General features: G+C 38.6%; 1 protein-coding gene across 1 annotated transcript; it reads right to left on the reverse strand.

Moving 5' to 3' along the window:
• Positions 1 to 4563: 4563 nt before the first annotated feature.
• LOC306867627 (sodium- and chloride-dependent taurine transporter-like) lies at positions 4564 to 27555 on the reverse strand. Its single transcript, XM_079413401.1, has 14 exons — positions 27327 to 27555; positions 21343 to 21572; positions 20732 to 20866; positions 17621 to 17855; positions 15789 to 15921; positions 14650 to 14784; positions 13883 to 13986; positions 13643 to 13767; positions 11635 to 11747; positions 10782 to 10919; positions 9944 to 10046; positions 8913 to 9013; positions 7253 to 7423; positions 4564 to 7173 (listed from the first exon to the last, which is right to left on the reverse strand). The coding sequence occupies exons 2-14, from the start codon at positions 21569 to 21571 to the stop codon at positions 7018 to 7020; spliced, it is 1878 nt and encodes a 625-aa protein (XP_079269527.1). The 5' UTR covers position 21572; positions 27327 to 27555; the 3' UTR covers positions 4564 to 7017.
• Positions 27556 to 27817: the final 262 nt, after the last annotated feature.

Genomic DNA, 27817 nt, shown 5'->3' on the forward strand with positions numbered 1-27817 from the left:
CTCCAGTCCCCACAAAGGGCCAGGCCTCAAGGGCACGTTCTTTCATAGTAGACTGTCGCCAGGCTGCCATTTGCCACCACTGGCCAAATATTGCAAATGTTTCTGCCACAGGCTATTTCAGACACATCAGTTCAGGAGCGTTTGTAAAGCGTCACATCGTTAACTCATGTTCCGCACTTGTGGGGCACCCAGGTTTCACAAAGGTCACGTGTCTGTGGACATGCGGCCCCACAGTCTATTAACCTCCACTAAACATTTCTCTAGTGTTTCACCAATGTGATATTTATGGTCTCCATTGGGCCATGGTTGAATATCTCTTGACAACTGAAAGGGGAACTGAGGACGTTTAGTGTCATCTGTCGTGTTGCGTGTTTGGATCATACAATATTCTGCTGCTATGAGAACCGTTTCACCCCACAAGACAATTCTTTTGTGTAACATTTGACGTGAGCAACTGGTTAAAGCAGTAAAAGTAAACTTGTTTGAGGGTGTGTCGGATCCCTTTGTGTTTGTTTGTGGGCTTGAGATGCATGGAATCTGATGTTTTTGAAGTTTCCCTGAAAACCACCGTTAGGATGCCTCCTGACTAGGTTTGGGAATCAATAACCGGTTTTATTCTGGGAACTGTTTCCATTTTTTTTTTTTTTTTTTTTTTGGCATATGCAAAGGGAACACTGTGTTCTAAATACTCTAAAAAAACAAAACAAAAAAAAACCAAAGTCTTTAATTGGGTTTCTCAAAAACCAGTTAAGACGCTTTCTGACTAGATTTGGGCATCAAGAAGCATTTTTATTCCAGCAAATGGTTCCATTTTTTGCATGAGAACAATGTGTTCTAAATACTCAAAAAAAAAAAAAAAACCAGCAACAAAAAAAAACAATGTCTTTAATTGGGTTATGATTCCAATATACATAGTTGGGACAGACCCTACACAGTATTTTTTATCCAGGATGAAGAAATGTATAATTTTTCTAATCCAATTTATTAACTGAAGGAATAGTTCATCCAAATTCAGTCAATATTTACTTTACCAAAATTATCACAGATTTTTTTTAGTGCAAAGCTATCATATGTGCTTTTTTTTTTTTTTTTTGCAGAGAATAAATAACATAATATACCATATACATACATTAACATAAATAACCATATATTCTTAAAAAAAAAAAAAAGGTTCCATAGGAGGGGGTTTCACAGTGATGCCATAGAAGAACCATTTTTGGCTCCCCAAAAGAACCAGTTCTTAAAAGAACCATTTTTTCATAGTGTGAAAAACTTTTTTTTTTTTTTTTAATCTAAAGAATATTTTTCCATTGCAAAGAGCCTTTTTTGGAATGGAACATTTCTGTGGATGTTACAGTTTCCTTATGGAATCATCAATGTTAATAAAGAACCTTTATTTTTAAGATTGTGAGTAAATAATGACTCAAATAATTTTCATTAAAAAGTTACCCACATGGACTGATGAAAGCTACTGTATATTTAAGTCTGCAACTTAATAGAATAATATACAGACAAAGATGTTTCTTGGTTCACCTAATAACCATAAGCAATGCAAGCCCCCCCATCCCCCCCCTCTCCATTCAAGGGACTTCCTCCCTTGTGTGATTCGAGCAGTTTTCCCACACTTAAAAGTCAGATTTTTGGGGTTATTTCTCCTTCAGTGTGGTCCTGTCCACACCAAAACACTTATACCCTGTAATTATTTGTGGATTAGGTGAATTTATTTCCTCACCCTGCAGTCTTTACTACCATGTTGGAAGCACAAGCAATATCTATTTGCAGTAAAGTAGAAAGTACTCATTGTTCTACAAGACTTTGTTGAACAATCAGAGTCTCTGTTCAGGCCCATCGCATTAGGAGTCTACCCAGGGCTTGCTCCTAGGCCCCTTTAAGTTTTCGTTTTTTTCTCCCCACTACCTTCCTGTTGGTTGCGTAATCCTACTAACTGCCTCCAAAAGCTGACTGCAAAAAAGAAGACCTTTGTTTTATGTAAAAATTTATTTTTTGGGTCTACCTTGTGGTAGACCACATTTTGTCTGCAGGTCATCATATTGCAGGCAAGTAAACAAAGTCTCAAAGAAGGGACAGTTTCATTTCTGAGATGTTTATCCATGGCATTGTTCAGTGTAAGTATTTTAACATGTTGTATGTACTATTTCAGGAGGAAAGACAATGGGGTTCCTTTTATTCGTGCAATATTGAGACCAGAGAAGGCTTTTAAAGGATTTTACATAAGCTTTATAAAGCTCCAAATGTGTTCATCCCTATGCATTTTGAATTCCTGATTAATGTATGCATTGATATTATTGTGTATTTTTGAATGTGTAATATGAAAGTTCTATTCTCTGTACAGTATTTTTGTATGAACTCTAAACCTTGCTGTTTCCACAGCATATTTGAAGCACAATGGAGAAAGAGAACCAATAATCAAGTCTATTCTGGTTTGGCTAGACTGGTTTGGTGTTGAGACCCATTCCTAATCGATACGGGAATGTGCTAATGATATCCTTTTCTAACTCAATAAAAGAGGTAAAATGCACCACTCTGAGTCAAATTCAATGTGTCTGAGCAATTTAAATGGTTCTTAAACTGATTCTTAAATTTCTAAACACACTCTTGTGTAAAATGATGCATTAAATTTTACTTACGTGAACAGGCAATTTATTTTTATTTTTTTAATCTTTCATAAAACCATTTTTGCAGAAATTGTTTCTTGCAACATATGCATAAGAATGCTTTTGCAAAAAATAAAGTCATGACAGAATTTTCTGCGCCTGAAGAAGTTTCTATCATGTTGTTCGAAGTTCGATATCAAGGGCTTTCTAATTTTTTTAAGCAAAGGCTGCAAGTGAAGAAGTAATGACATCTAATGAGATCACAAGCCTGCTGAATCAACACTGTGTCCTTACAAAAGTTGCTCTGAAATGAGTAAATAAGTCTTTGAAAGACGTTCAATAGGAAGACAACGGTTTCACCTGTCACATACTGCAGGCGTCACTCTTTACTGTGAAGTCATCATGTCCAAGTAGCGCAGAGGTAAGCGGAGTTAAAATGTATTGTGCTCTCTCCCACAGGACCTGATTTAACCTGTCTCTGTGGGAGATTTACTGATGACGTTATTCTACTGGTGAGTTGTTAAGCAGCCAGTGCTTTTAAGATGCTGTTCTGTTCTATCCTTTTCTTCTCTAAACATGCTTTTCAACACCTAAGAAACAGAGAGGGCTATTTTTGAAAGTGAATAGTGGGTGTTGAGCTGTACAACACAAGCACACAGGATCACTTGTGTTCACTATGTGAATTACACAACCACTTTCAATGGGGTCTAAAGGTAATTTTGTGGCACTTGTGTTACATAACCAAAATTGTTTTTCAGTGCCCCTATAGCCAAACATCCCGTTTTTCGTGACTTGTACGTGTAAATATATGAGAAAAATGATTATACTCTCAGCATTTATGTTGATGTTATACCTGATGCTGAACCAATCAGAGCATACTTGAGCAGCATGCTGTTGCTATGGTGATGTCCTCATGTGTTCACAACATAACTTAAGTTCATGGGTGTTGCTGTGGTTCCAGGTGAAAATAAGCACTCTGACTTTTGCATCGACTTTTCGTGGATGTGCTATAAATGAGGCCCCTGGAGAGCTGCTGTCTTGCAGAGTTCAGCTCCAACCCTCAAAAATAATAATAATAATAAAAACAACTCACCAGCCTACAGCCTTAGTGATCCTGAATAACTTGATGAACTTGTTTAGGTGTATTTGATAGATGGATGGATGGATAGAAATGAGATAGATGGTTGGATGGATGGTTTATTTCTGCTAATTGGAGGCAGATCCTGAGGAATGTGAATGTAGCTGGATTCTCTCTGCAGTGTTTTTCCCAAATATAGTTTGAGCGTCACTGTGGCAGAGTTTGACTGTGAATGTTGATGTTCTGCCATTTTTACAGGATTGTCACAGGATGCTAATCCTGTTTAACATGATGAAATATAGTCACTTTAGAGCAAAGCTGTCAAACTCAGTTCCTGGAGGGCCGCGCACAAACACACAAACCATGTAATTTTCAGTTGAGCCTGAACGACTTGATTAGTTGGATCAGGTGTCTTAAATTAGGGTTGGAGCTAAACTCTGCAGGGCTGTGGCCCTCCAGGAAGTTTGACACCCCTGCTTTAGAGGGATGATTAGAGTCATGAGGTGAAACAACTGAAATGATGCCATCCAGAAAAGCCCAGACGAATCTGTTTTTGTCGTCTTGAGATCATCTGTTCCTCTAAGAACAAATAGTCCCCTAACAATTAATCATTCCTTCCATTCACCAGCAGTATGCCTATGCACTGCGTTTATTTTTATTTGTAGGTTATGGTAGGCAGCCAAAAATTCAATATTTACCGTGGTGAAAGATGCTGAGGTCAGGAGAAAAACACATGTGGAGTTTATACTCAGAATTTAAGTCAAACAAAGCACTACCTTGACTAAACAAAACCAAACACTGAAGAAATAGTAGAATGGTGTAAAACTATTTTATAAATTCTGAATGTCAAATGTTCACCACAATCAGAAGGGTTTTTAAAAGATAAATGTTTATTAAGAGATAAACTTTTTTCCATTTTTCTTTTTTCTCTTTTTTTTTGGGTACTGTAAATTCTTTTATCGATACACTTGCTTTTTTTACACATATCCTCGAAATAAAAAAATAAAAAAATTCTAATCATTACTTTAAAAAGGTTCTCTCGCATTTATAAACACTGCCCCCTTTAGCTGTTCTTCAAAACTGGAAGGGTTTCAAGAGATGCACAACAGCGGGAAACCAGTCTCTGTTGTTAAAAACACCCTGAGACTGCACGTTAATATCTGTATTGCTAAAAAATTGTGCCTCTTTCAACATTAACATTTACAATTATTTTTTTTCTGTAATGAAGTATCCCAAAGGTACCAAAGTAGAAATGGTTGAGATCAATTGAACATCTTCCTTTGCGATTGGCTACAGTTTTAACTTGGCCAAGTCAAAAAAAAAATATTTTAAATCCAATAAATTTAATCCATAACATTGGCATAATACTTAGAATTAAGGTTTACTTTCTAATTTAAAAAGTATAAATTGTCACAGTAAGTAGATCTGCATTGAGTTTTTGGTGTTAATTCAGCATACCTTTTACGGTAACTTAAATTGGCCCCTGTTCATTGTTTCTCAAATATTACAACAGCTTAAAAATCATACGTAATTCCACACTTCCAAGTACCAACTTTCTGAAAGACAGGTGAAGAAACAATGCATATCGTTCTACAAAGTATTGCACATTACAGTTCGCAGCAAGCTTTTTTTTGTCGATTAACAGTTGTGGATGAGCTCTATTGGTAATTGCTGAACAGAACAGTCAAATACAGTGATATTTCTGAATACAAAAGGCAAATGTGATTGGAAATAAAAACAAAACAGGTTTGATACAAAATGTACGAAACTACCCTGAATCTACGTGGTTTTTAAATCTCTCCAGGCAGCTTTACATTCTGATATCCCAAAATCAGAATGCGTTTGGTGACTATGAATCAATGTGGACAACTTACGAATAGCACAGTGGATAAACCTAAAAAATCAGGCCTAGATTTACTAAGCGCAATCTCTAAATTTGCGTTTTATTTCCCGTTAATTGCTCAAATAGAATGGACACGCCTATTGTCTCTGCTACAAAAGTCGCTCACTGTGAATGCATCTTTAGAAGAGGGAAGAGACTGCTAAGAATTAGTGTGCTGCATATTTTCAAAGTTGTGCGCCGTTTCCAACTTGCAACCTCGGAAAGTTTACAAAACAGACTTAAAGGTCTAAATTAAGTTATGTTAATTACTCACTCTCACGTTGTTCCTTTCTGTTGCGGAACTTCTTAGAAGATTGGATCCACGAAAAACACAAAAAATGCTGTATTATGTATGCCAGGACAGTAGTTGGCGATGTCACTTTGTAAAGAAACACTACGCACTTACAGACTGAACACGTAATACGCAAGCACATGACGTCACCGCTTTCACAAATTTTAGTTTTTATAGTTTACACGTGGATGATAATGGCATTATCAAAAACTTTGAACATTTTTTTAAAAAGTCGGCATTTCAAACGCCCAAAATGCAGTTGTCGTGTCAATGAACGGCAAAACGAGAAAAAAAAAGAAAAAGTTTTAATTCTGAATTAAAAAGTGTCGTGTGAATGTCTTGGACCCCTTTGACTTCTATTGTATGGACAAAAACCATCAAATCATTCTTCATCCGTGTTCCACAAAAAAACGAAAATCATACAGGTTTGACACGGCTTGAGGGTGAATGTTCACGATTTTTTTCGTAAACTATCCATGTAAATGGTGCAACAGTATGGAGAATGTAGTGTCCTTAGTGGTATAGTGCATTGAAAACAAGCGGTGCTAACGGCTCGATTCTTCCGGACAGCACAATCTCCAGTCTAAACAGTTTGTCGGGACACACTTAAAGCTCTACAATAATGCATAACGACTTCTATTCCTAAAAAGATGACCATTTCATGTTTGGGGAGGACGAGATCTTTGTACACCAATGTGTACTTGTCGTGTGCGATTGACGTTTACGGAGCCCTTTGTGTTTTTTTTTTTTTCCCATGACTCTCGATTCTCTAAAAATGAGCACAGCTTAGTTTGATTTCGATATGTACAAGATAAAAGTTACAAAAATAGAATGGGCATGGTTCTAAGTTCAGAATACTGCTGTTTGCAATCTGTTCTCCGTTTAATAACAGCGACAATAATAGTAATATAATAGTATTATGATAAAAATATTAAAAATACAGACAGAAAAATGTAACTTCCTCTGTAGAAAAACAAAAACAAAACAAGGACTCCTAGTGCAGATGCGTAGCAATGTAAACCTGGTCCTACGACTATGTCAAAAGTTACAGAGTATATTTTTTAACATATGTATATAGAATCACATATATATATATATATATATGTATGTAATGGAAAAGCAGGTCATTGAATCCTCTCACAGAGAGCGTTCACATCATAGTCTCTACGATGGTGTGGGTGGGCTTCATCAAGCCTCCGTTCCAGTTGGGGTCCAGTGGCTGCGCCAGCTCATTGCATTTGGGCTGGTATTCTTGGGGGCAAGAACTGGCTCCTCCCCTCACGGGCGCTGCCACCGCTTTGATCCTCTGGAGGGAAACGTAAAAGGAACATTATTGGCTTGTTCATTGGTAAAGAACCTTTTTGTCGTTGACACGACTGACTCACCTCTATGAGGGGTCCATCTGATTGAATGATTTTGATCACAACCACCATTGGTATGCAGATCATGGACGTGAGGGCGAGGGTCCAACCAACACCAATGGACCAGTCCGGATACTCATAGACTTTGTTGTATCTCAAGGGCATGTACTTGACCAATGAGAAGACAAAGCATCCCTGTAGCAAAAGAAAAAAGCAGGGGTCACAACAGCACACTCAATCCAATGTCCAATACACAAGTGCCGTCTCCCATTACATTACAAGCCATTACAAGTCAGGCACAGTAATGTAATTGCTCATAGACTTATCAAAATGAAGGGGTGAATCTCAAGTAAAAAAAAAAAAAAAAAAAAAAAAAAAATTACACCATATTAGACTTTGAAATAAATAACATTATTATTATAAATAATAATAATAATAAACATTGTTTATTGTAATGAGTTTGATTTATTTATTGCTATATATTTATTGCAACAATGACAACAATAAATGTCACTTTATTATTGATTAAAACAAATCAATGGCATTGTTTATCATTGTAATTAAGTTGTTTATAACTACATAATTTTGCTATTTATTTTTATTTTTTGGTTTATTCAATAATACATGATTCTAAAAACAATTATTTGCCATTTTATAATAATAAAAATAATAATGTTATTTATTGCATTAATAAATAGCATAATTTTACTTTATCCATTTATTTATTATTTATTCAATAAAACAACATTTTTGGCTATTTATTTGTTTAATAATGATATATGATAACAAAAAAGCAGTAGAACCATTTATTTCCTATTTAATGACATTATCAATAATACATTATTAGTATTATTATTAAATGTAAATAATAAATATCATTGTTGATAATTAATGTAGTTTATAAATGAATCAATAATGTGTACCATTTAATAATAACGCTTGACAACGACTATTTGCTATTTAATAGTATAATAATAATAATAATACGTTTTAAAATAGATTTCATTTGTCTTTATAAAAATAATTACTAATAATAATTATTACAAATATGTATTTATTTATGATTAAGATTTTTATGTTTGTTTATGAAGTAGGTTTCTCTTTGTGTGAATCACCCCTTTAAAGACGTAAAACCAAGTGTCCAAGGTTATGACTAAACAGGTTAATCCACTGCAAAAGAGACATTTATTTTCAAGGAAGATAAAAGTCTCCTCAGTCTTTAAAAGCTGTATGGCTATCCGTTCGGAAGGGATTTCTTTTTTCACCTATAGTCCTATGATGTTCACAGAAAAATGACATTCATGATCTCATGGAAACTAATCCTGCACTCATCCACAGCTCCTTCCATTCATTCTGTTGGCCAGGCAGATGGTCACCCCATCTGGAGCTCTGTTACAGTGAGATGGGAGCCGGAATTTTGCAGCAAATCCAAAGCGGAATAGCAGAATTTGCATGTGTAGCCATGGGGGAGGGTAGAAAAGCACACAATCTCAAATTGAACTGTGTAAAATACTCTTTCATAGGACCTCAATGTGTAATTTTAGGAAACATACTGCGTAGTGGGCCTAAGAAGATCTGTGGACAAGCACTTCTCACTTTTTTCTTAACACAATTCATCTATACATAAGCAAACTACTAATTTAATCTGTTTTAGGGACTCTTTCTTCACCTAAAATGAACTTACCACACACAGTAAAGGTGTGACTACAGTCCAACTCCACTTCATCCAGGGATTTGGTCTGTAACCGATCATCTCTTCAATTGCATCATAGAAATTATCAGCCCCTGTGAAGAGGAGGAATGTGATCAGGTATGAGATTCACAAACATAATACTACATTGCTAATGTAATTATTTTCTTTAAAAATGCAGTAACTATGTTGCCATCTATCTGCAGTTAATTCATTTGGTGTCTTGTTTGGGTTGGCAGGGAAAAAACGATTACAAACTCTTGTTGTAACTTTTTGTATTGTGCAAACAGTGCAGCATGTTATCAGGAAAATCTCCCCTAGTAAAGAATATTAGAGTTTTAACTTGACTCTGCCTGCATGCAGGGTTTAAGCCCCCTCAGCAGCAGCTCTATCAACAAGGGCGTGGACACCTTTTACAGCAAGTGGCATGCTGTAAAAGGTGTCAAATGTGTTATTAATTTGGTACAACAATTTTTTTATACCATTATTAGGTGGAAAACTATGCAGTAACAGGGTTGCAGATTTAGTCTTTACTCTGTTACTGTTACAGGGATGAGCTAGCCGTATATTGATTACGTAGTTAAGGATAAACTCATATTTCCAATAAATAAAACATACATTGTTGTTTGATCTCTTTTTTCTTACACCAACTTCAGTAACAGTGTTGAATGGCTAACTTGTACAGTCAACACACACTGAGAAAACACATCTTTTTGTAATTTTCAAGCAATCCTACCAAAATTCGGATTTTTTTTTAAGGTGTGTTTGATTATGGAGCTAAACTTTGCAGGACAGTGACCATCTCTACTTATGGATATAGCAGTTGCAAGGATTATAATTTGTCATGATGGGGAAATAATGCTGTAACAGGGTTGAACTCAAAATGCTCATTTTTACTGTAAAACAAAAACCCTGTTACTGTTATGTTTTCTAAAGTACTGACACACCAAATGTGTACCCTATTCATGAAAAGTGCACACCATTATGAATATAAGTCCCATTTTCTGTTAACTACTTATACTTACCATAAACCCAGGCTACAGCAATACATTCAAAGAATGCAACCCATAAAAGGCACACGCCACTGGCTGCATAGTAGTCAAAGAGTTGAAACACATACATGCCACCCTGAAAAACAGACACAAATAACTATTGAAAAAAGCGAGTAGGCTCTGGTGCATGCTGTAATTGCAAGGCCGACACAATAGAGGACTGTTATGAGTAAGAGTTGGCGAAACACTTGACTAGTTTTCTTTTGGTAACAAAAACATTTGTTGCGCAATGCATTCAGGGGTGACATAAGACATTATGTCACGGAAAAAAATGAGACACTGTGTGGCTCAAGCCACAGAATAGCATTCCCCGTTCATCACTGTTCCAGGGGCTTAGCAATCAATGGCTGAGATTTGAAGGGGGCCAAAAGAATCTTAGATGTGCATTGTTGGACCAGGCCGGATCTCCTAGTATAGCAGTGCGATTCCTCTGTGGAATTCTCACTGCTCAAAGCAGGTCAGGACGTCCATAAAAAGACATGGAACTAGGAGCGATAAGGCACTGCTGGGAGTGAAGGCCTCTTCCTTATGGGAGAGAGCTTGGACAGTAGATCTGGCATGAGTGTGCCGTTCTTGATTACAGGAACTGTGGGTTTGGTTGAGGGCCACAAACTATCAAATGACAATGTCACTAAAATCTTAAAAGGAAAACATATGGTGCCTGATCATTCAACTAAGCTGCATTTGATACGCTCTTTATTTAGCCAGGAGAAACCAGATGGTCCAATTTGTTTGCAAAGTTGTAAAGACTAGAATTAGGATGGATTTGGAATGGAAATGCTTCATAAGTGTATTCGACTGTTGCGCTTACCTCGGTGACCATGGTAAGTCCCAACAGGTAGCTCATAAAACAGACTATAGCTATGAAGATTTCACGCCGATAACCCTTCCTTAGGAAGGATGGATACAGATCCACTAGGGATGTGATCTGCCCTTCCACTTCGACAAACTGGGAAAAGAAAAAGTAACACTGTCATCACAAACTGGTTTCATCAAAGATTTTATATTTTGAGTGAATATTATACAGTATAAAACGACAAAGAAAGAAGGAAACTCATGGAACTGAGCTTGTGGCTTTTTGTTCTGGAACATTAGCTTTGAGGCCAGTCAATAGGAAATAGGTCAGTGCAGTTCAGCATCAGTTGGATAGGTCTATGAAGTTGTAACATACTGTAATGAAATATATCTATGTTATCCAGCACAGCTGCATGAATATTATTTTAGAAACTTAATTTAACAGTCCAAGCACCACACCCTAGTTTAGTGTACCCTCTGGATGTGGATGGACACTGATTTAGCAGAGTGTTCAGTTTCACTGGGACCGAGAAATATGATAGTACAGGTCTGCTGCATGGACGATTAGCTTCCAAAAAGTTTTTTTTTTTTTTTCCTGCTTGTTACCATGTTTTCTTGTGTACTGTGGCTTAATTTGTTACACTGATCTGTTGTTGAATTTACAGAGCTTTTTAATTGCATTTAACCTACTGCACTGTAATTGTTAGCTAAGTAATTAGCTTTAGCCATTAGCTATTTAATTCCAAAAATGTTTTCTGAAAGGTTCACAGACTGGGTTGAACATTAACATCTGGCTGTATGCAATTACTACTCTGTAAACTAACGGTACTCAAGCTGTTTAGCATAACAGTTTTTCATATGGTACTTACCTGACTGTCGAGACCCAACAGCAGAAGCATAATGAAGAAAAGAATTGCCCAAAATGTAGGAAGTGGCATCATAGACACAGCTTTAGGGTAAGCAATGAAGGCCAAGCCAGGACCTATTGGGAAGAGAACAGAGGGGGTGGGGAAGTGGAGAAAGTACAATTAGCAATGCTAGCAATTTGCACACTTTGATCTATGCCACTGTGGTGCGTTTCGTTGTCGGCACAGACCAAAAGGAGACATGAAAGAAAAATGGAGCGAATATCTACATGACAAAGCGATCAAGCCAGGCAAAATTACTGCCAGTGGTTCGTTGATAAACAGTCCAATGACTGTTTCAGTGCATCTTCTTTCTTGCGAAATTTGCATCTTAACTTCGGCTGTTTCGAAATCTAGAAAGTGTTTCATGAGCGGTGTGATATTTCCCCTGTGTAATACTACAGGTTCCATATTCAACACTACAAAGAACAACCTCAGAGGTAACATACAATTTGCTACTGCAACATAAAATGTAGGATCCAATCTGTTCAACAGAGGTTAGATGCAAAAACAAGCACAACACATACAGTATATAATAAAACCAAAGACCAAATTGAAACAATGTCCCACATAGCATAATGTCAAAGTACAATAAAATGCACTCTCTGCAGAGTCAGGTTGATGCATCTATGACTGAACGCCCCAAAATGTACTTCTCTTTTGCAAAAAAAGCACCTTTTAGCTTCTTTCCATTTGAAATGTTTAGAAATGTATCCAACCAAATAATCCTGAAAGACTCCCTGATAAGGATCCTTTGGCTCCATACAAACATAATTGTGCTGATATGCACGGAAGTTCAAGTAAAGTTTAGGTTTGTGTGTCTTATAAACAAAGTGATAAAGATGTATGTTTTGTGCACCTCTCTTGAGCCAGACATACTTAGACCAACATCTCCACAGAGGAGGGCCAAAGCATGAACAGTGCAGAAGACTAGACATTTGGAAAAACTTGAGCTTAAAAAGCAGTCGCTACATCAACTGATCTCTTTCACCATGAGACTAACTGAAGATGAACCTGTACCACAAGTCAAAAGCAGTGTGAAAGACGAAGAGCCATTTTGAGAAACATCTGATATGCACTAGATGGTCAAAAGTATGTAGACACCAGAATATCTCACCCATATGTGCTTGTTGAACATTTACTTTCAAAACCATGAGCATTGACAATAAGCTTCCACCCTTCTGGGAAGGCATTTCAGTAGATGTTTGACTGAGGTCTGGCTCACAGTTGATGTTTCAATGCATCCAAAAAGTGCTCAATGGTTTAGGTCTGAGCTTCTTCGACAAGAGTCTCAGTAAACCATTCTGCCTTAAGAAGACTGCATGGTTGTATACTTCATTGTAGGCACCTGCTTGTAAGTAAAGGGTGTAGCTGAAATAGCCAAACCCACCAAAAAGATGCAGGTGTCTGCATACTTTTGGCCATGTAGTGTGTCCAGGGTAGAAAAAGGAACCAATAGGAACTGTCTCGGCGACCTTAGTCAAACTGCATAGAGTTCTCGAGAACTTAAACCCAAACTCATCAAAAGCATGTTGTAAATTGCCTCTATCCTGACCATGGCACAAGATGCTTCTTGATTAGGGTCACCAGTGGAAACTGTCTTGAACAGCAGTCACTGCTGTTTCACACAAAAGTTGATTCTTCGCCATTAGTGGACTAGGACTTAATGTTCCCAGTGGCTCCAAGAATGCAGTCTCCATACACTTCTACAGTCGATTCCAATCGAATTCCGCTTTCCACCAAGAGACATTCTACATTTCTTATTCATTTTGGTTTTTATCTGATGAATGACGACGAAGGTTCCAAATTTTAGGCTTTCTTTTTAGTCCTAGGTCCTGGAACTAGTTTTATTGGCTCCGAATTGTCTACAGGCGTCGATTTTTGCCGCTGTTTTCACTACAGGGTTGACCAAACTTTCGTGTTGTTATTTGCAGCAGCAGTGCCCACCATCACTGCTGCTTGACCCTCGTACCTGACTCTGCCACATCGGCTATGTCCACCCCTTGCTCTTGTGCCATGAAGCCCAGGACGGAAAATATTGCGAAGCCAGACACAAAACTGGTAGCGCTGTTCAGGCCTCCCAGCAGCAAACAGTCCCTATGTCACACATATGTCATGGAGTTTGTTAATTAACACAAAGTTACCCTACGTTCCCACTTTGCCCGTTCACTGGAATAAGCCCCCCTCCCGCCCCCGGGACGTCGAAACACACCTGTAGCAGTTGTATTTGTACTTGTTGTAGCTTCCCAGTGACGTCATGGCTCCAAGACAGATGGCGTAAGAGAAGAAAATCTGTGTCCCTGCATCGATCCACACCTAGACACAAGACGCCAAACCATTTGCTGACTGACAACATGAATTAAGCAAACTCAAATATTTGCATGCGTTCAGCCTCTTGTAGGTCCTCCAGAACTGGATACATTATGAAGGACTAATATAAATTGTTTCAACAACTTCATGTCATGTTTAGATTTGTAGCTTTCTGAGTGAGGGCATCGTGAGCTTTTTTATGTAGACCCTTTTGCATATCTTGGGTTTCTCTCTGTAAACTGTACATCCGAAGTTTATACTGGGTTTAAGTTGCAGACGGTCACTGGTGTACATTATGTCGACAAGTGTAAACAGCACTTTTCCTGCATAAAAGTCCATCTTAGATGGCTGATTTATATTAGTTAGTGCTGATTTAGTAGCTAGACAGCTGATGGACTAGCACAGTCATGTTGTTCACCAGTAAGTAGGTCAAACCTAGATTTGGTCTTTCTGTTGCAGCTAGTTAACTAAGGTTGTCTTGCTGGTTAAGCTAGTTAAGCCTGATGGGGACCAGCATCCAAAACATAACATATGCTATGAACCAACTATGTTCAAATATGACTTTTCAGCCAAGTTGATAGCCATAGAGACCAAAGTGGTGTGGAATCATGTTTTTGTGGGTAGGTGATATTATAAAGCCTTTTGATGTAAATAACTATGAGATCTTACCTCTGGGTCTCCAAGGCGAGTCACATTTGGGTACAGATAAAATTTGATGCCCTCGGCTGCCCCAGGAAGAGTGACACCCCGTACAAGCAGGACAATTAACATGACAAATGGGAATGTTGCCGTGACGTACACAACCTAAGCAGAAAAGCCAAGAACACGGAGTTTAAATTTAATGCTATGGTTGTATTAAAACCCACAAACTTAGTAGATTATGTGACAATTTAGAAAACTACAGCAGAGCTTTTTCACAGGATCTTTAAAAGACTTGTCATACTTTCCTGCATTCTGAGATGACATTCTGTCAAAAACATTTCCAAGGCTAACATGCAATTTAAATCTTAACTTCACTGACAGTTTTATATTGGCTTTAGAGGATATACTTTCTGGTCAGCTGTTTTCCTCCAATCATGTAATGTTTGGCTTGGCTAGAAATGTTGTCATTTTGACCACAGTGCCGAAAACTACATCAACACATTAATTACCTGCAAATAAATTTTTAAATTGCATTGTGCATTTAATATTGCATGACAAATATGCAGACTATCACAAATAAATAAATAAATAAATAGAAAATGGAAAGTAATCTTTCATATGCCACCTTTAACGGAGCTCAGTCACATGTTTTCAAGTCAAAATGGCTTCAAGTGAAGAGCAAAAGGAGCCTTTTAAAGACTTTTTTTTAAATCAATTTCCTAGCATACTAAAGTACAAACACCGACTTGAAAATGTTGTTTTTAGGGGAGCATGAACCAGCCTTTATTACATAAAGAAGTCCGTCCTAAAGTAGCTATTGCTAGAATTTCTATACAGCAATCTATTTTGACAGTGTCTTGGCTGAAGCCATGATAAGATTCACAAGTGCATGCTCAAGGGGAACTTGTGGCCATGTCAAGATGTGGCCATGTGACCGTGTCTACTGATTGATTTTACGGTCTCTATTAGGAAGGAGGTGTGCTATAGTTACTATTGCTGCTAAGCAGGGAACTGCTATGTTTATATTGACAACACTGACTAAGGTCACATTCAAATCTCCCTAGCTACTTATAACACCAATGACAATTTATAAACTATTATTAGTTAAATTAACTTAAATTAACTGACTGAAATTGAAAGAATTTGTTTAATGCAACCAAGCTCACCTTCCCAGTGGACTTAACACCTTTCCAGATGCAGAAGAAACAGATGACCCACACAGCGAGCAGACACAAAGCCAGGTCCCATTTAATATGACCCACTTGCTCGATACCATCTGAGATGCTGAGGACATTTCGCCTGTGGTGGAAAGAATGTTTGCTGGTGAGACACTCTGAAGCCCTTGAGGGTGTTGAAGGAGCTACCATTCAAATAATCAGAGAAGTTGTTTAATCTGCTATGACAGAAGAGTTCTCTATAGCAGGGGTGTCCAAACTCGGTCCTGGAGGGCCGGTGTCCTGCAGAATTTAGTTCCAACTTGCCCCAGCACACCTGCCTGGAAGTTTCTAGTATGCCTAGTAAGATCTTGATTAGCTGGTTCAGGTGTGTTTAATGAGGGTTGGAGTTAAAGTCTGCAGGACACTGGCCCTCCAGGACCAAGTTTGGACACCCCTGCTATAGAGGAAGGAGTGTTTAAGTACAAATCATTACAAGAAGCCAGTGATCATAGAGCATGTGTAGCCAACTCGCTTCTGGAGGTCTACCTTCCTGCAGATTTCCATTCCAAATCTGCTCCACACCTGCCTGTAAATTTCAAGTAACCTCGAACACCTTGATTCGGGTTGCTCAGGTGTGTTTGATTAGGCTTGGTGCTAAACTCTGCAGGATGGTAGCCCTCCAGTAGTATGGTTGGTTACACCTGGGGGGTATTCCAGAAAGCAGGTTCTGAGACATACTCGGGTAAGTTTACCAAGTTAACAGAAAACCTAAACTTTCGGTTCCAAAAGCAGACATAACTTTCAGGGTAAGTAAGTAGCCTTAGCAAATTATGCTCTGAGGATAACCTTCTGCAGAGCAGGTTATGTTGTTGTTCACCGTGAACATACTCTGGGGTTGACTCATCCTCCTAGCAGTCATGGTTTTGGAACCAGCTTACCTCAAGTAAGCAAGTTTTGGGTTAATCAACCGAGAGTTCAGGATGTGTGTGATGGTACGTTAACATTGCTTTCTTGAATACGCACCACCATAGAGTTATAATACCACCACTAGCCTTCTGCTAGATCAGCTGTGTGCAGTCCTGCAGCTAGAGGACCACCTTTCAGCAGAGTTTAGCTTTAACCTGCACTATCACACCTTCTTGAAAGTTTCTTGAACATCTTGAGGTGTGTTTAATTAGGGGTGCCGCTAAACTCTGTGAAAATATTGGTCTTTAGAAGACTAGAAGTCTGGAGATCTAAACCAGGGATGGGCAACTGGAGGGCTACTGTCCTGCAGAACTTGGCTCCATCTCTAATCAACACACCTGTAAAATGTAATCTTAGTCTTCAGGATTGGTTGAAAATTACCAGGAGGTGGATGGAGCTAAACTCTGCAGCACAGTGACCTTCCAGGGCCACAGTTGCCCATCCCTGCTCCAGACCCTATGGTTTAAAGCATTAGCAATATTGGAACTGCTCGGTTGGACCCATTCTTCTGGTCAAAATAGGCCTAAATCAGATAAAGAAGTCTAGGTGATTACTTTGACATAAAATTACAGCCAGGAGTGTTGGATCAGGATCAAATCTAAACTCTGCAGGACAGTGGATCTCTTGAATACCCCTAATCAATAGCATAAAGTATGTCAAAGGCTCCATAAGACAGCTATTTACAATGACAACATCACTAAGAGAGTAAACAAGCTCCAGAGTCTTTGTGAATGATTGAGGACAACTGTACAGATAAATTAGGCAATGTCTAGGCTTCATAACCCCACAACTTCTTCTCAACTAAATGCTGATAGCTGGATTTGGATGGCTTTCAATGTACACAACAAAATTGTATTCAAGTAACGTGTACTTACTCCCAGAACTCAGTGACAGGGGAAGTGAAGTTAGTGGCGTTCACAGCTCCCCAGAGTGTCTTGTTCTTGCGGAGGGTATCCTCCACACAATTTTGTGTGTTCCATTTGTTGTTGCAGCTTGCCCAGGGAAGCTCTGGCTGAAAGCACTGGAACAGGTAGTACAAGCCCCAGGCCAGAATCACAATGTAGTAGATGTTCAGCAGAGAAACGATCACTATGGACGCATAGCCGATACCTGTAAAAAGAGAGGAATGGTGACATTACGCCAATGGCACTCTGGACTGACTCAGCACATTGTAGTTATTCAAAGTGTTTGCAATTTCTTATTATAACCTTAATGAACACAATGAAAGGAGTTGTGCTCCAGTGGAGCATGAGAATGGACAAATAAATGACAAAATTCTATGCAACCTTCTTGTGCTTTTTGTATAAACATGGAATAAACTTGTCCAGAGTTGGAGGTAAGTGATGCAAGACATTGGTTCAGAGTTTGAACTGTGTAAATCAATGTTGGCCCGGTTGACTGGAAAGCAAAACAGACCAACGCTGTCACCTCATTCACTGGCAGAGGGATATGGGTAATTCGGCAGTTTGCATGTAATGATTGCTCACTGGTAAACTCTGTTTAAATAAGTAATGGACATGTGGTCAGAAGACATTTTTCTGAGGTTTGATATACTCTGTTATATAAGAGATATTTTGGTGGAAATCTGTTGGGGGTTTTTTTCCAAAGTGGTCATTTACTCTTGGTTTTGATTCCTTTTTAGGGTGAAATGGTGATTGCTCTTCGTGGGGCTCGAACCAGCAACTTCCTGATCTCTAGATCTAGCTTTAGCTAGGACACCACACAAGTTGAAGATGCGTCCAATTATACAAGCTACTGTTCATGAGCAGCTGCCCTTCTTAGCCAATTCATAAATTGACAACTGCTGATGTTACCTTGTCTCTGCTACTAGCCAGGCTGAAAATGAAACTACTACAAGTCCCTAGAGTAGCAAGAAGATAGGCTGCAATTAACAGACTGCTGACATTAAAATACACCAACGGTGACTACTGAAGGACTATGCAACATGTGGCAAAGACATGTTTATCCATGTAGAAATAATCTATTACATATCACTCTTGGTGCATGTCAATATTTTGCAAATAAAAGTGTCAAATGTAATAGCACTGTCAAGGTGTTCATACGGTTTACTGTTTTTGTCTACACGAATACAGGTACATCTAAAAAAATTAGAATATCATGAAAAAGGTCAATATTTTGTCACTCATTTCAGAAAGTGAAACCCATATATTATATAGATGCATTACACCGAGTGAAATATTTCAAGCCTTTATTTCTCGAAATTTTGATGATTATGGCTTACAGATAATGAAAACCCAAAATTCAGTGTCTCAGAAAATTTGAATCAATAAAAAAAGGACATTTTAAACAGAAATGTCAGGCTTCTGAAAAGTATGCTCATTTCTATGCACTCAATACTTGGTAGGGCCTCCTTTTGCATGAATTACTGCATCAATGCGGCGTGGCATGGAGGCAATCAGCCTGTGGCACTGCTCAGGTGTAATGGAAGCCCAGGTTGCTTTGTTAGCGGCCTTCAGATCATCTGCATTGTTGGGTCTGGTGTCTCTCATCTTCCTCTTGACAATACAGGTCAGGTGAGTTTGCTGGCCAATCAAGCACAGTAACACCATGGTGATTGAACCAGCTTTTGGTACCTTTGGCAGTGTGGGCAGGTGCCAAGTCCTGCTGGAAAATTAAATCAGCATCTCCATAAAGCTTGTCAGCAGAAGGAAGCATGAAGTTTTCTAAAATTTCCTGGTATATGGCGGCGTTGACTGTGGACTTCAGAAAACACAGTGGACCAACACCAGCAGATGACATGGCAGCCCAAATCATCACTGACGGTGAAAATTTCACACTGGACTTCAAGCAACATGGATTCTGTGCCTCTCCACTCTTCCTCCAGACTCTGAGGCCTTGAATTCCAAATGAAATGCAACATTTACTTTCATCTGAAAAGAGGACTTTGGACCACTGAGCAACAGTCCAGTTCTTTTTCTCCACAGCCCAGGTAAGACGCTTCTGATGTTGTCTCTGGTTCAGAAGTGGCTTGGTAGCCCTTTTCCCGAAGACGTCTGAGCGTGGAGACTCTTGATGCACTGACTCCAGCTTCAGTCCACTCCTTGTGAAGCTCTCCCAAGTGTTTGAATCAGCTTTGCTTGACAGTATTCTCAAGCTTGCGGTCATCCCTGTTACTTGTGCACCTTTTCCTACCCAAATTCTTCCTTCCAGTCAACTTTAGATTTAATATGCTTTGATACAGCACTCTGTAAACAGCCACACCTTTCAGTAATGACCCTCTGTGACTTACCCTCTTTGATGATCCAGGATCGTCTTCTGGATCATCGCCAAGTCAGCAGTCTTCCCCATTATTGTGGTTTCAAAGAACAAGAGATACCCGGAATTTATACTGTAGGGATGGCCATTAATTGAAACTCAAATGTAAATATTCTAATATTTTGAGATACTGATTTTTGAGTTTCATGAGCTGTAAGCTCTAATCATCAAAATATATATATATTTTTTTAAATGTTTTACTTTACATGTAAAGTAAAACATTTAAAACTTTACAACTTTTTCACGATATTCTTTTTAAGCCATGCTTAAATGGGAGCACATAATGAATTCTGTGTTGAATAAAGGAATTTTATAAATTAGATAAATATATAATGAGATATTTAATATAAATTTACAAAAAAAAATTGAAAACATAAAAATGTGCATCATTCATAATTGCCAGTAGATTGACTAGTCTTAACCTAATTTTAAAAATATAATGAATATTATTTATAATTATACGTATTTCCTATCAGACATTTAACATGAAACCTGTAAGTCTTGCACAGCCTATCTTCAGATACAGCTGGTGGTATCTGTGACACACCTCCCACTCTGTGTCCCTACCAAGGGGTCAGAGTGCTTGGCATAGCCCCATTTGCCCCTGCTGGTAGATTCTGTAACTACACCAACTTGCAGCAAAAAGCATTGTTCTCCATTATATTCCATTTTAATCTCTGGTGTAGGAAATACTAGTTCAACAAACTCACCTGTAAAAATGGGGCAAAGTTTCTCCCAACAGGTGATTCCTCCTTCAGAGGTGAACTGACCGAGTGCCACCTCCAGGAAGAATACAGGCAGTCCTCCACCAAACAGGAAGATGAAGTATGGGATAAGAAAAGCACCTAAATGGAGCAAGGAGAAGATTTGCTTTATTCTGTCAATTATTATATCCTATTAACTGCTGGATTAGTGTTTAACTCCTATTCCTAAAGGAGTTCATTCAGTACAGTGTAAGGCTTTGACACTTGCTCTCATTCTCTTTTTGTATCTCTGTTGTGTGAAGAAAGTGAGTGTTATGACAATTGTATGCTGTTGTAAGGGAAAATCTAAGTGTACTTCAGAAGATACTGTAAATCAAATGTCTTTAATGTGTTATCTAATTCTCAAAGTTAGTACTTGATTGTTGTTGATCTGAGGGTGTATTAATTATTAAGCCTTAAAGAGACAGTTCACTGAAACAAATGTTGCTCAAAATGTTTTACATTAATCTGCGAAAGAGAAAAAAATCTTTGGAGTAGATTCAAGAAATTAGGTCAAGAAGTTTTTATGACTGTCACATCAGTGTTCAAAGTCCAAAAGTATCAACAAATCTGCTCACCTCCGCCATTTTTGTAGCAGAGGTACGGGAACCGCCAGACGTTCCCTAAACCAACGAAGCCCCCGGCGACTGACAGAAGAAAGTCAAGCTTGCTAGCCCACTTTTCCCTTTGGGGGTGTTTCCCCTCGGCTTCATCCTCTGGTCTTGTGCCTGGGCTCTTTCCCGGGGAGGGTTTCAGAATGTCTTTGTGGAAGTCCTTTAGACACTGAAGTTTCTCCTTCTGGGCCATGCTAAAAAGAAAACAAAGAGTCAGAAATCTTGACAGAACTTAGGTTCAGACATCAAAAAGTTCCTGTTTAGTTTTCTAAATCATAAAGAGATCATTTAGAACAGCAGCTTTTTCAGGGTTGAGAAATGTTCACACAAGAATATAACTTGACGGTTAACGTGATTAAAGTAACGTCACATTTTTGTGGTTTGAACACTGGAAATTTCCATGTACGACACAACTGAAAGCAAGTGTCATGATACTTGGTACAATAACTCAGCTATGACCAATAGTACATTAAACCTAGTCATAAAACTGATAAGCTTCATCGCTTTTTTTGTTGCTTGTGAAGTGTGTCTGTAGTCAACATGAAAGGATGCCAACAGACAACCACATAGGCGATGAGTAAGCACAAATCAGCATTTAACACCAACTAGTTAAAAGTCAGCATAAAATCAAAATGTACCCTTTTTACTTTGCTAAAACATTTCCCTGGTCTTGTTTTAAATGATTTGTACACTATAAACATATTAACACTTTACATTGTTTTGTCAAAGTAAATTCATATTTATACTATAAATTGTACTTAATATCACTGGAAATCAAATCAGAAGAAAATGTTATAAAATCATTTTTGCAATTTTCACAATCCATTCACTTCCTGATGGATAAAATACACATTTCACTCAGAAATATGTCACATTATGGCCCACAAAGAAACCCAAACGCAATCATGCACATAAATTAAATCTGATTTAAAAACTCAAGTTTCAATGCAGAACTGGTATGTGTTTATCTTGCCCATGTCCCTTTAATTAACACAGTGTTTACGCTGTCAGGATTCGATTCACGGATGGAGTAATTATGTCAGGCTTGGCGTCTTCTGTTTCAAAGCATAAGCCAAACTTGTCATGGAGCCCCTAAGATGAATCCCAGAGAGTAAGATACCAAAGTCAGCTCCAACATCCCTACCCATTCCAGACTCATTTACAGCTTGGCAACCCTTGAACAAACTATAGCCCCACTGTGAGGCCGGTTTCTTCAACACAAGCCTGCTTTTTTCACCCGCTCTCAAGGAGACGGAAGAAGACGGGGGAAAATCTTCGGTGTGTTTGACAATCAATAAATACACGTATATTCTCTTTTCCGTTGCTTTAGTAAACATACGACTTAATAAACACGCTAACTAGTCTGGCAGCATGCCAGGACTCAAGTTCTTTTAAATTGATCTTCCAGAGTTGTCTCAGTATTTTACGGTGAAAAGATTTGGGTGTTATTTTTACACTAAACAGCTCTCATTTAATTGGTGATTCTCTGTTATATTTTCGAATTTAGCACAGAATCATACACTTGGCAACACAAGACTGTTAAAAAGGTCTAAAAAGTTCAGGAAATTACATTCATCCTCTTTAGGTAGGTTAAATCTGTATATTTCAAAGGCTTAGGAGCTCGCTACAACTCAAACACGTTCTGTTACATAACTACAGCAAAATCCTCCAGACACATTTCCACTCAAAGCACTGTGGTGACAAACTTTACTGGCCGAGAGTCAAAGAAAGCAAACAAGTGGGTTAAGAAATGCAACTGGTTGGTGCCTAGTTGCAATGCCATTTTTGCCCATGAGTTGGCAATAATGAATTCGTCAATAAAATAAATTGTTTTAAGATATTTCTGATCTAAGTTTTTAATATCCGACATGACAAACTCCATCAAAGTCTAATCTTTAATCTTATTCCTCAAATTTGAGCCCTTTCCCATTATCCACAAGCACAAACATTCCCTCAAATTAACGTGCTGCCTGTCACTTACATTTCCTTCATGGCTGAATCCAATTGGTCGGTGTTGTTCTCTCAGCAGACACCATACCTCTGACCACACGGCCCCAATCTCTCCAGGGCTCAGTGTAAGCCGAGGTGACACCACGACCCGCCCACAGACTAAGACAATTAAAAGCAATCAGTAGATTGGTCGCAGTTTCGGAGCAGTGGATAACCCGAGCGGCGGTCGGCTGGATGGTAAATTTCCACTCCCCACAAGCATCAGAGGTCTATCTGAAACTATTTATCTTTGCATGTGTGGCGTCCACTTGTGGCAACCCGAGCTGCAGACGCGACAAACAAGAGCATGTGGACGGCAATCCACACCTCTGTTGCGTTTCACTCGAACAGCTGATGGTTTCCAGGCTCCTGCCATTAATAGCTTTTTTTTCAAGACATGTAGCTTAGCTTAACATACTTTGACATGTAGTCAAAGAACAATTATATACTTTTTATATAGTGGTTTGAAGACAGAGCACAATATTTGACTGACTTAGATTCCGGTCAGCAGTGAAGCAAAGACAAGGCCCAGTGCATTTGCATAGGGCTAAATGTGACCAGTAACAAAAGCCTATTGTACGACTTGTTTCCCTCAGCCTTTTGCATTTGACAGCACAGCAATGATAAAGGGACAATGGACCATTTCTATGAATTCTGGATCAGGCAATTTGTTCAAAAATACAGAACAAAGGATCTATTGGCATTTTTTGCCCTTTTAGCGCACAGTATTGGAATGCTGCAAAAATTGTGACACATGGCAGCCTACTTTGGGACACTGACTGGGTCTGTTTGATTCCCAAGTAGAAACAATTGACTTAAATCGCATCGAGTTGGTCAAAACTCTCAAGTTTTCTTCAATGGAAGATGGAGCAGCTTCACTCTGGAATCCGAAATCAGTCGCCTCCAAGAAGCTCCTAATTGGAAGTGATTTGTTCTTCCGCATCTATAGGTCACATAGCCTGTGGCCATCAGAGATTTGTTTGGGCCATCAACTTTGTCATTTCAGCTGAGAGACAGGATTGCTCCATAGTCCCAACTATCGAGGGAGACTTCTTCTCTAGAGTCGGCACGAGGCACTTGGCTCATTACGTAACCATACCTATTTTAGAACCATGTACATTTCCTGAGTGCTCTCACATTAAATTCCTCCCTTTCCGCACTCGTTCAACCACATAAACTGAGTCCGGAGCATTAGAAGCACACTTTTATCCATTTATGTAAACCTCACAATGCATAATCTTGTACATACACTTGTACATAATCTATGACGTGATGCATTGCGCTCTCGCTGCCTAGCCATAGTTAACCAAACTGTATCACTGGAGATTAAGACGTTTGCATTTGCATTCTGCTGCAGTGGTGTGGTCATGGTGGGATGTTGACAAGGTGGTACCACTGTGGTCCTCAAAATTTTTTAAACTTTTTGATGTCAAGACCTCTTGGCAAGGACCCTTACTAAAATATAATGGTTGATACATTAAAAAAAAATTATATTTATGTACATCTTACTGTAAGTTGACAAGTTAACTTTGGCAGCCCTAAAAAAATATTTTTTTCTTCTTTCTTTATATATATATATATATGCTCCAAAGCACTCACTTATGGTCCCATGGGGGTCATTTTTGTAAAACCCTTGGCTTTTAGTACACATTGCAAAGAACAAATCTGATCTAGTGGATTCAGGGTCAGTATGCCGGTTATGAAATATAAATGAGAGGATCTAAGTAAACCTTGGAGAATAATTCAGAGTTAAGCATCAGTATAACTGAACAACCTAAGCTAGTGTTTAATAATTAAAGTTTACACACTGTTGGCTCTTCATTGCTGCACTACATGCAATGAAGAAACAACACTGCTACATATTGACATTGTTACTACACAAAGAAAGACTTCATCTGTTTCTAAAGTACAGTATCGTTTATTATCACAACCATTAATGTGGTCATATTGACTTTTGATTTGTCCTGTAATCAAATCACAAAAAACATAATTTATCCGCTGGAGGTATATGCCATAAATCAAGTCAATTGGTCTGACTTGTCAGTACACAGTAGCCAGACCAGATCAGATTTCTGTCATACGTCTCCAGTGTCCACCAAGAACTTTTAACCTAGTATATTTACGATTCCACAAATGTCATGCTTATTCAAAGGGAATATTTGTCACCTGACCAAAACAACAAGTGGAAAGCTGGAGACACTATAATTCACTAGAAAATAATACAATAAATAAAAATCCAAATACATTCAAGATGCATTTTTATAGGTGGAAAAATTGGTTACAGGGACTGTTGCATGTCAATAAAAAAAAAGTAAAGTGGTAAAAAGGATATTTAAATGTGAACCGGGTCAGTGAACTGCATTCAGAGTGTGCTTTTCTGTTATCTGTCCTCTTTTTCATATTGTTGAATATTTAGGAAATGGTCAATACAAAATTAGCAGTATTCAGCCTGCTCAATGTGAAATTTGCCTCACAATTTATTTTAAATAGAAACAACTACATCACACACACACACAAAGCATGCTGGAAAAGTTCAAAGTCTAAAGTGGTAAACTAAATTCTGGGCAGAGCTGTTTATTGGCAGTCATGACACAGTATCACCTTTGTTAATAAGTCTTACTTTTTATTGGCATCAATTAAAAAGCAGCTGATAGGCTCATATATTTGCAGTTCTCTTTTGACACACTAAGATAGACAACACACTGAATAACTGTTTAGCTGTTTTCGTCCTCACTAAGAAAATGGCATCTGGCCCAAATGCATTGTGGCTGTTACCCTTATCAGTGTGCTAGGTATTCAAGCTGGCATGTGCACAGAAACCTAAACTCTGTATCCTGTATTGTGTTTGTTTGAGCAGGGACTGAGCTAACTTCCGCATAACCCTAAGTAGTCTAGATGAGGTGAACCTGTTTGCCAGACAACTTTAGTCGCACTGTCAGTTCATTAGGATGCGGGTTCATACTGTATTTGGCCGGTTCGCAGCCTCTCGTTGCTCAGCATCGTGTTTTTAAAACGGCGTGTCAAGTTAAAAACAATCTTGTTAAGAGTGAACGCATGTGTCTCGAGACTGGGTTTTTTAAACTGGGAACGAGGAACTTAAAAAGCAGGGGAAATACATAATCAAGAACATTTTCTAGTTAAAAGCCGCCTTTAGAGGCTCCCAAGTTCCTTTCGGTTCCACTTCGTTTCGCTTTTAAACGCAGGAACGCGTCCTTGTGTGAACCGTCGCCAAAGACGCATGCAAGACCAACTTCGAGGAGACGCGTCCGTATCGCAGACTTTCGCGAAATGTTACCGTTTTTCTCAAGAACGCATCCAACAGGTTGTTGACGCACCGTTACGGCTGCATCTACAGTCGCATCTCTGTGTGCGTAATGCGCATTTGTAACGTCAAAGTCCATTTAACATTGAATATCTCAGGTTAAACTCTTGTTTTTAAACCCCTCAATGAGGTTTTCATCTAGCTGTCTATTTTTAACTCCATGCAGTCAGCACCCAGTTATATTTGTCTAGAGTGGGAGTGTAAGAAACTCAATGACAAGTGACAGCATCAACACAAGCGCATTGAGCAGCACAGAATGGCTCCTTATGGACCCCCGGTTTAAAAGCCTGTCAAATCATCATGAATTATTAAAAAATGAAACAAGCCATTATATCATTATCTTTAGCCTGTTATATACAATATGGCTATATTACTGCATTTGTTAAAATAGCCTAATAACATTAAGCACGATCTTCTAAATAAACTGTTAAAGTAGCCTACTTCCTGGATCTCTTAACAAAGTCTATTCAGCATGTGTGACAACTAAGACAAGCTGTTGAATTTGAAGTAATGTTGTGAAAAATGATTTTAAAAGATTCTGAAAATGTTGTAAATTAAGCTAAAAATGAAATAAAACATTAGTGGTCTCACATCTCGCATACTAAATCCAAAAAGCAAACATGGGAAATAACGTTACCTTCAATGTTTAATTCCTTTAATTCCTTTGAAACGTTCTTGTCCCTTCTGTATTGTGCGGCGGCTCGGTGCTGAATAACAGCGGCAGCGGCAAATTTAGTTTATGAGCTTTTCTTCTGACCTTTGTCTCTCAACATGGGTGACCATTAGACATCAGTTGTGGAAAAACACCGGCCTGCCTCCCGTCCGCGGAGCAGCGCGTCTTCTTAAAGCGCCCGCTTCCTGTGTTCAGAAAAGCGCGCCTCCAACGCGCATCACTGCCTCTGCTCCTCAACTGCGCTGCCACTGGCCAAAGTCTAAATAAGCACTGCTGTGCCAATGCTTGTGCTTCGATACAGTAGTCTGAGTGTGTGAATATAAAAGAAGCAAGCGAAATTTCAGTGAAATGTGTTACTAGATGCCAAATGATTCCTGTGGTTTATGGCTACAGAGTGATTCCTCTAGCTCACCTGGTAGATCGCTTCAGTAGCTACTTTTGCAGTGTGAGTCCTG

Source organism: Barbus barbus (genome assembly GCF_936440315.1).
Source record: "Barbus barbus genome assembly, chromosome: 49".
Taxonomy (NCBI): domain Eukaryota; kingdom Metazoa; phylum Chordata; class Actinopteri; order Cypriniformes; family Cyprinidae; genus Barbus; species Barbus barbus.